Source organism: Liolophura sinensis, chromosome 6 (assembly GCF_032854445.1).
Source record: "Liolophura sinensis isolate JHLJ2023 chromosome 6, CUHK_Ljap_v2, whole genome shotgun sequence".
Taxonomy (NCBI): domain Eukaryota; kingdom Metazoa; phylum Mollusca; class Polyplacophora; order Chitonida; family Chitonidae; genus Liolophura; species Liolophura sinensis.
The window spans coordinates 57,013,497-57,022,835 of NC_088300.1; the positions used below are offsets into that span (position 1 = coordinate 57,013,497).

Here is a 9,339-nt window from a genome sequence, read left to right on the forward strand (position 1 = left end):
ATAAAAAATGTAACTTTCAGCTTTATAACTACGCTACATGTAACATATAGCATGGCACGTCACTCATAGACGCCCACACGTTCTCTCAAGCAGGGTTCGTCTAGGCTTTCCATGTAGTTAACACATGTTACATATTATCATACTTTAACGATTATCGCTTCCATCCCAGGACAACACGTATTTAATGCAGGATCGCCCATATCTTTACTCACACACACACTGCTAAGATTCGAACTCTTTCTCAACGTACTACATGTTCTCCATGGTGACTCCGTTAGATTGTTGTACTATAAAAGACGCTGTACAAACGTCGGTAGAAATGCGGATTTTAAAATGTGCCAACATGTGACAAAACTGATCACATTATACTGTTTAACTTTTACAAATGGAGACAAACGTTAACCAGCACGCAGAGATACACACATGAAAATTTCAGTAAAGCTGTCTTTCTAGTTAACGTTCATCTGCATATATGAAATAAAACAGACCATGCCTCGTTTGAGCCCCTTTTATAATAATCTCTTTCATGGTCTTATAACTTTTATTGGCGCTTCTAGCAAGATTTATACTTCTGATTCGGAAATTTACAGAATTGTGCTGGGATTCTGAATTTGCACTTTCTCATCGTACCTTTCCGGGGCCTACTCACCGCTTAACGGTACCACGTCCTTTCCTCTACATAGACTATATTCTGCCTGAAGAACCAACACAGGAGTGTGACAGATTTACGACTTATCTACCATAATCAAATTCTTGTTTTATGCAATTGTTTTGTCAGTTTTAATGATTACGTACTTAATTAGTACATGGAACTTCTATGCATGTAATAATCATTGTACACAATAATTTATCGATGAGAATGAAAAGGTGCATCAAGACATGTACTTCTACCTAATCAGATACTTGTGGATTTTCAACTAAACAAGCATTAAAAGGCGACATAAAAGACATTACTTTATTTTCAGCTTTGGAACGATTTTTGTGAACACCACACCACACGTACGATTACTTATGAACATGTAGGCCAGCATGCACCAGATGTGTGACACATGGAATCAGCGCATCACTGTTGTGACGTCAAGGCGAGTTCTGGCATTCTTCAGTGGCCCAATCTCCTTGCAATACCCTCACTTCACCTCACGTGACGTTTACCTGCACCTCACAAAACAGTCCATTGTTAAACCAGATGCTAAAGAATTAGTATCACATGTAATACCAAAATTTCTGATCTTTTTCGCCCATATCCATTGTTCGAAGTGTAATCCGGTTTTTCTACACATACATCTACAGGTATTCGAATGCAAAATTTCTAATTTTCTTTCATTAAAAAAAATAATAATAATAAATATTTCTGGTACTGGTATTAATTTAGAAATGTGGGAATTCGTCGTTGTCACAATATTAGAAGAATTTGCAACAGAACTAAGCGATTTAAAGCATATGCTCCATAGATGTGTTATCACAAAATTGAGTGTCGGAAATGAAAACTAACCAAAACCCCCGAAAAACTTGTTTAGAAAGTTGGGCATGCTGTATCCTCGTTTTAGCATGCTTGGCGCTGCTCTGATCTGTCCGTCCTCCAGTATAAGGTCTACTTGTTGGATGGCCCGGGGTAAGTGGTCATCTTCCTGTATTAAATGAAAAGTTTCAGCACTGCATAACATAAGTTATACGTCAAAAAGATTCACTTACATGCATTGTATCAATCAGTTAGAATTTTTGTTTTATTTATTTATTTAATTGGTGTTTTACGCCGTACTTAAGAATATTTCACTTTTACGATGACGACCAGCATTGTGGTGGAAGGAAACTGGACAGACTCATGACCACACAAGCCCGAGGGAAACCCACGAGAATCCACAGGTTGCTTCCAGACCTTCTCACGTACGGCCGAAGAGGAAGCCAGCATGGGCTGGACTTGAACTCACAGCGACCGCATTGGTGAGAGTCTTCTTGGTCATTGCTCCGCGCTGGCGTGCTAACTACCTTGACCATCTCGGCCCACAGAACTTTTGTTTAAACAGAATCAGGTGATTTGACGTATTCATGACGTAAAATTACACAAGGGTGTCTTTATTCGCTTCTTATAGGATCTTGACACACTGACTATTGAACTTACAGCTGTTGATGAGCGATCAGATTTTCATCGTCAGGCAACATCTTTTTGCTATGTATTACATCCCGAATGCTGTACGATTGTTTTGAAAACGTTCTAAGGGAATTAAAGTACATCGTATTGGAGAAAAGTCTAATTGACTTCATAACACATTTTACCTTCTCCATCAACCCCGGTTGGTCCATCTTCACCAGCGTCTGGTACAGAGCTAAGGAGTCTGACCTGAGTCGTACCCCGGGAAATACAAAATTTGCCACAAGTACAATATTAGCGCTTAAAACATTAACAGCTCCATGAATTATTATTTGTATAAAGTGTTATGCAGGAAATTCTATACATGTATCAATCGGTTGTGGTTACAAACTGGATGGTGTGTTTGCTTCGTAAACGGTAGATGAGGGTTTTCAATGGTTTTAGCCTTGGTGCTAATGGGGTTCTCCAGCCCTCTGAAAAGGGAAGCAAATCTCGTTTCCCAATACCCATAATCATGAATAAGCATATCTCACATTGTGATTCAGATAGGTAGAGGGCACTACTGTTTTCTGAGTTACAAGATTTGCCTCCCCTATGTAGAGGGCTGGTGAATTCCATTCGCTTTGAACGAACCAAGTACTGCTTGACTCGGTATCAGGACACAGACCCCCATTACAACTTCCGTTTTTCGGTAGGGACGATTGTAGTTCTGTGAATTTTAGGGTATAAAGTCTTTTTTTGCTCCCAGGCGTCCATTTTTGGTGCACAGGTGCATGCATGGTATTAAAATGCTGGAAACTGTCTAAACTTTGAGGAGGTATGAGCTTTATTGATGAAAGTTTGAAATTCTGGGCGAGAGGACACAAGGTGTGAGGTAGTGATGAGGCTGCGAGTGACGTCCCCTTGGCGTTGCTAGGCACGCCTCCCAGCTGTCGGCATGGAAAGGTCCAGATTTTGACGGTCAACCTATGTCAAGATTTTTATGGCTTCTTTCTCACAGGCTGGGCCAGGTATGCACCAAAGCTTAATGGCCACGGAATGTTTGGGACTGAGCTACAGCGCTAGACGTTAACTTTGTCGCTTATGGAAAATTAATGGGGGTCCGAGGCCATCAGTATAATGCGACTGGAGGCGGGGGGGGGGAGAGTGGGGGGGGGACGTGTGTGGTGTCTTCGGCTTTGCGTTCGTGTGCATGTGGCTGCACTATAAATAAGCCAACATTAGATCCGGTGTGCTTTAAGGAGACAAGGTGTTGTGATATGACCGAAATAACGCTGAAGCCACGTTAAACCCCAGTCGACACTAAGACACTAAACTTGTAACGAGTGCCTTAGAAACACGGGCCATGTAAGAGGGTAGCGGGCCTTGTCATGTAGAAGGCACGGATGAGCAAGCAAGCCAATTTTACTTCTAAATGTCCAAATCAGACAGTGTTTACAGTTAAATATTTAGAGAACGACACTTGTCACGCATTTGACTTACGCTTTCTCGGATGTGCCATGTCTCACATTTCCCCTCCCATTCAGTTTATCTGCAAATGTAGAATAAAGTGAAATTATTTCTTCAATTCCAGAAAGTATGTTTTCATTGAAAGGAAGAAATACGGTTTGGTATGTTGTTAACAATAAGGTAGCCTAATCAATGACATTGAGATGCTATGGTGTGTTGTAACAAATTATTGAAATCTCACCATCTATTATATTGGACTAATTGAAAAGATATAAAATGTTGTAACATGCGTATAATTATTATGGGATTTGGGTCAAGAGAAAAGAGATCCAAATTCATGCATTTGCCAACAACTTCCACACTGTCGACAGTACCCTGGTTTTACTCACAATACTGTATTCTTTTATGTCAGAGGATGTTAAGTTTTGTGACGTATTATTAATACTGTGAGGTGGAGAAGAAGGGTATTACGGAAAACTTACCGGCTACCGACAAGTTCCCTGAGACCGTGAGACAGCAGAGAAAGAAGCACGGGACAAACAACTTCAGAAACATTATGGTCAACAGATAATTCTGAAGAAAAAAAAAAGAAATAGGCAACTAGAGGGCCCTGCATGCCAGACAAGTGGTAAATGTATTCTCCTCTAAATCAACAGCCACTGACCAACGCGGTCACGTTCTAATTCAGCCCTCTCATAACTGGAAGTGTTTTTGCGTCAGTTAGATCGCTTCGATGGCGCGATGATTAGAGCGTCCGCCTCGAAGTCGGGAGACCTGGGATGAAACCAGCGTCAGGTCATACCAAAGATTTTAAAAATGGTACTTGCTGCTACCTCCCTTGGCGCTGATGAATGAGAGATTAGAGCAAGGAAACAGGACTGGTTGGCCTGGGGTCAGTATAATATCCCTGGGGGGACTGTCATGTCTGGTGTCTTCGGCATGATACTTCAGTGGCGGCAGCACTTTGGAGGCATGGATGTGCCCTGACACAGTTAAGACGGCACAGTATCCGTACACAAACCGGAGGACCCTTCACCATCATATGACTTAAAAATTGTTAAATACGACGTAAAACCACAAACTTACATATAAATATACGTCAGTTCGTTTTTCCTGTTCTGGCGATGTACGAAGTTCCTGTCAATCATAAATCCATCCGCCGATGTAGCAAGTAACATAGTTATTTTATTACGATGCAGAGAGTTAAAAGTAACAATGAAAACTGTTTGATATTGCTACAATCTAAATATTCTCCGAATTAAAAATGTTGTATATGTATATACCCAAATCCTTCAAATTTTACTGAAAAAGGCCTTGTAAGTTTATTCGAATTCTCTTAATCTGCACGCAATGCTGATTTAGGAGTCCTGGATGGACGCTGTGACATTTAGTCATCATTCGCTTTATGTACAAGGAAACAACTCTTTGGGGCATAATGATGCAACGAACATTGTCACAAGAAGAGCTTTGAATAAAGCCCGTCCCCGTTCTGAGCTAGAGGCTATCAAACCTTGCGAACAATACGCCTCAGAATAAAATAATTTCGCTAATGAACACAACAGTGGCCAAAATAAGGACCGGGGCCCAGTTGTTCAAAGTGTATTGGCACTTAAATTTAGAGTGGACTAAAGTCTCATCAGGTTTGTATTAAGCCAAGCCTGGCTTAACTTTTAATAACTTTTGAATAACCACTCCGGATGTAGCCATCATGCATTGCTTAACAAAGTATCTCAATTAAAACCACTGCCGGTAACGTTTCTTGAATTTCTGGTTTGAAACATTGGAGATTGGTTATGATCTGTTGTGATCATTTAGTTAATGAGGGCCAAGAATAATGTAAATGGATTAGGTATTATTTAAGGTGCCTGTGTCATTATTCTCCACTTCCAGATTGGAACATGGTCAAATTTTCAAGGAGCAATGGCGCGCAATGCATAAACTGTTGATGAGAACCCCAGATATTCGAAATTCCTCCAAGCAATAGATCTATGTCATTAAACACAACTTACACTATAGATCTGTTCTTCTTGCCCGAAGATAATACGTGATTGCTAATAAGGATAACAATATGCCTCCATTAATACCATGGACGATGAAGAGAAGGGCGAAGTCGCGATGCTACTTCGCCCCTTCTTTCTTTCGCAACTTTACCCCTTCCCATCTGTAACATATCATGTTACATACTCCTTACAGCGCACGCGTCGCTCTCTACGTTTACTTCATACTACTGCCATCAATAGACAAGCTTGAACTTTGGAGCCTGTGAGATGCACGCAGGTTTGTTTAGGCTTAGCCTCATCACTTGTATCTTCCTGCGGAACTATATAATCAGCATTCATCAATAAAATTGTATTAGGTTTTGGTTAGTATTATATTGTACCTGCTCTAGATAAAGAGAATGCATGTGTATAAAGTATGATTAGAGATAAACGTTGAGACGGATTGTGTTTTCTAACATCACTTCCTGCCTCATCACCGTGACCCCAGTGACCTCGGCGTTGTTCAAGAATTCTGTGCAAAATTTTCTGGTGGTGGCAGTGATGTAAAGCGAAAGGTAGAGAGCCACGCATGCGCTGTAAGCAGTATGTGGATGTTATTCCTATAACTGACAATGTACCAGTTCATATGCGAGTTATGCTGGTCTCTGACTAAACCTGACCAAACTGAACAGTACTCGTCGTGTTACATTTTGTGTAAGGCATAATAACTTTCATAATGACAAGTGCACATAATGACAAGTGCTCCTTCTGACACATGGTGTCAGAAGGTGAGTCTGTAAGGCGCTTCAGATCTTGCAAACGAACTGAAAACATCTCTAACCTCGCGTGAACTCCAGTTCACCGCATCAAAATGGGACTTTTTATAGATACTAGACTGATTTACGTGTAACTTCGGTGAGCTTTATGAACCCTCACCCGTGACATAATTGCGTGTAGTATCACTGATTTCCAGCTGAGAAAGAGACTACTACGTGAAGCGGACCTCAACCTTGATAAATGTGTTCACATCTGCCAAGCAGAGTCTAGCACTGAATGCACAGTCAAACGTCCATGCCGTACACAACAAGTCTGACAATCAACAGAAAACACTGAAATACAGCAATGCTTCTAAAACAAAATATACTGGAAAACCTGCAAGTCACAACCAGTTAGAAAGGCCCTGTAATTTATGTGGACGGCGACACAGGTGAGACAAGTGTCCGGCATACAGTAAGGAATGTAATACCTGCCACGCCAAGATTCATTTCAGTTTTATGTGCCACGGCATGCATTATCTTCACTTTGTGTTAGAGGATGTGTCTTCAGAAGAAGACGACGATTATTTTGAGATACAAACAGTTGAGTGTAAACATAACTTTCCAAAGCATATTTATGTAACCATGCAGATTAAAGTTCCAAACTGACTGAGGTGCAACATGCAATTTCATTCCGTCACATGAACTGGGTGCCCTCTTCGCGTGCTATATTCAGAAAACCTGATAAATGCTAACTTTGTCCACAAATCTACTATCAAGCCAGCTGGCAAGTGTAATGTCAAAACCCGAATGATGGAAAGCGGAACAAAACTGAATTTGTAGTCGTAGATGACAAGGTATGCTCACCAACACTGGGTTCTCAAGCTATCCACGCTATGAATTTGGTACATGTGAGTTTTGAAACATAATGTCGGTGAGTAAGGACTCGTCTGAAACTACTCACAGTCCAATAACTCTGGAACAGTTAGCGAAACAGTACAGCGATTTGTTTAAAGGCACAGGGCTGTTATAGGGCAAGTATAATGTTGATACTGGCCCCTCTGTTACCCCTCTGTGACAATGAACCAAAGTAGGCAGTGATGTGTTCACTTTTGATGGCAATGACAATTTAGTCCCAGTAGATTGCTACTCAAATTTCTGGGAGTTGGACTATGTCGAAAATAAAGCCAGTTTGACAATAGTCCGTAAACTGAGATCCAGTCTGCGGGATACGAAATTCCTGAAGCCTTCATCTCCGATAATGTTTCGTACTATCCATCGGAAAAATTTGCAAATTCGGTCGAGACTGAGATTTCCAGATAAAAACGTTCTCTCCAGGCTACTTGTAGAGTAATGACAAGGCTGAAGAGGCAGTGAAAATAGCTAAGACCCTGATGTGTAATTCTTGACTTCGGTAAAAAAACCTACACCGGTTGTCGGATCCAGTCCCGATCGCTCCGAAAAGCTTAAGCCACGCGTCCACCACTTCTCGTCCAAGTTTCGAGAACAGCGAAAACGACAAGAGACATACTAGAGATGTGGTACTGATTCAGTCGCAAGGACGAGTCACTGAGGACAATAGAACTTTTCGCAAACACCTCCCTCATCTACGAAAGTTTGGTGTAAGTTTTAGTGCATGGTCTCCTTTCGATACTGACGTACCGACTCCCGACGTCTCCCATTCAACTAGCCGAGAACTTCCACCTCTTAGTGAGAATTCAGACCACGAGTTACTCGGTCTGGTCAGGTGGTAAGCAAACCGCAGTGGTTTAAGGACTATGTGATGGGCAAATAATCGATCATTAGAATGGACTACTAAACCCTGAACATGACTTTGGTCGTACACTATGAGGTTTCATCACAAGTAATATGTGCTTCCAGACTACTGACGTACTACTGAGATGGTGCAAGTGACTGGATAAATTCATTGTTGTGTATGCCTTATAATGCACAGTGTTGTAGTTAATTTGGTAATTTAGAAACTTTTGTCGATCTGTTTGACACGATGTTCAGTTTAAAGTTAAAGATCAAATGAGGTTAACCAGCTGTTTCAATAATGGTGGTAAGGTAGCAGTTTATTTCCATAAACTCTAAAAGAAGGGAGATTCAACATTCCTATAGCTGACAATGTACCAGTTTGTTTACAAGTTATGATGGACTCCAAGTAAACCCGCAACTTGTCACCTTCGCATCGCAACTTCGCCCCTTCGCTTCATCGCCCTTGGCATAACTGGAGGTCACTGTGGCCCTTATCAGCCATCACACCTCAACGCTTAAGGCTTACATATTGCGTTCGCTGCGAAATTCTCAGTCGATTCCATTTGTCATTTTACACTATGCTACACATGTCCACACTATTAACTTACCTGGATGTTGCACCTGGTTTGACGTTAATAAATCCAGGTGTTCACGCTAGTAGTGATCGTTCATGAGCAGCCACAGTCTAGAAAAAGATGAATTTTCAACCCTTTCCAAGCTGCATAGTCTAGAATGTTCCTAAATCCAGTAATTACAGGTATGAATCACTTACTGCCGAGCAGTCACCTGTCAGACTGACGAAGTTGAATGAAGTACGGGGCCGAGGACGTGCGGAGGGAGATAAGCTCATGGAGTGGGAGATAAGCTGGGTAAAGCCTCCCTGCGGTGGGCTCTTTGCCCATGGCTACAGCCACAGTGTAAACTGCTTCGGCTATTTCTGGTAGATTTTACTCCATCAAAGTGTTTGTATGACGTTCGACTTCATCAAATTATCAGCATGACTCCTTTGTAATTCAAGTAATAACGACAAAACACAGAAAAAATCTCTGGAACATGCGTCACTTGCTAATCTCTACTGAATCTGCTATCCGTGTGCCTCACATACAGATATGCTGACGTCATCTTCGTGATTTCTTAATAGCTGAATGTCGAATATATTCAGAAATATGATTGATAATATCAATATCAGGATAATAATTCAAATTATCCCAAATTTATCTGATATTAACTAAAAATACAATGAAATTACGCGATAGCATCATTTGAATCACTGGTATCTTTACTCTTCAGATGTAAAGTGTGAAATCGC

At 41.2% G+C, this 9,339-nt stretch overlaps 1 protein-coding gene across 2 annotated transcripts; it reads right to left on the minus strand.

The window, feature by feature from the left end:
- Positions 1-1,013: 1,013 nt before the first annotated feature.
- On the minus strand, positions 1,014-8,777 carry LOC135466235 (uncharacterized). 2 transcript variants are annotated; one of them, XM_064743640.1, is made up of 6 exons: positions 8,639-8,777; positions 4,021-4,111; positions 3,572-3,620; positions 2,275-2,338; positions 1,493-1,628; positions 1,014-1,152 (listed from the first exon to the last, which is right to left on the minus strand). In XM_064743640.1, exons 2-6 carry the CDS (start codon positions 4,091-4,093, stop codon positions 1,133-1,135), a joined length of 342 nt encoding a protein of 113 aa, XP_064599710.1. In that variant the 5' UTR covers positions 4,094-4,111; positions 8,639-8,777; the 3' UTR covers positions 1,014-1,132. The 2 variants fall into 2 exon arrangements, with proteins under 2 accessions (XP_064599710.1, XP_064599709.1); XM_064743639.1 differs by having other exon boundaries at positions 1,090-1,158.
- Positions 8,778-9,339: the final 562 nt, after the last annotated feature.

Coding starts and splice junctions, on each gene's coding strand:
- LOC135466235 (XM_064743639.1), bottom strand. CDS start 4,093: ATGTTTCTGAAGTTGTTTGTCCCGTGCTTCTTTCTCTGCTGTCTCACG. Junction 2,339..3,571: donor CATGGCACATCCGAGAAAGC/GTAAGTCAAATG, acceptor GGTACGACTCAG/GTCAGACTCCTTAGCTCTGT. Junction 1,159..1,492: donor CAAGTTTTTCGGGGGTTTTG/GTTAGTTTTCAT, acceptor CTGTTTTGTGAG/GTGCAGGTAAACGTCACGTG.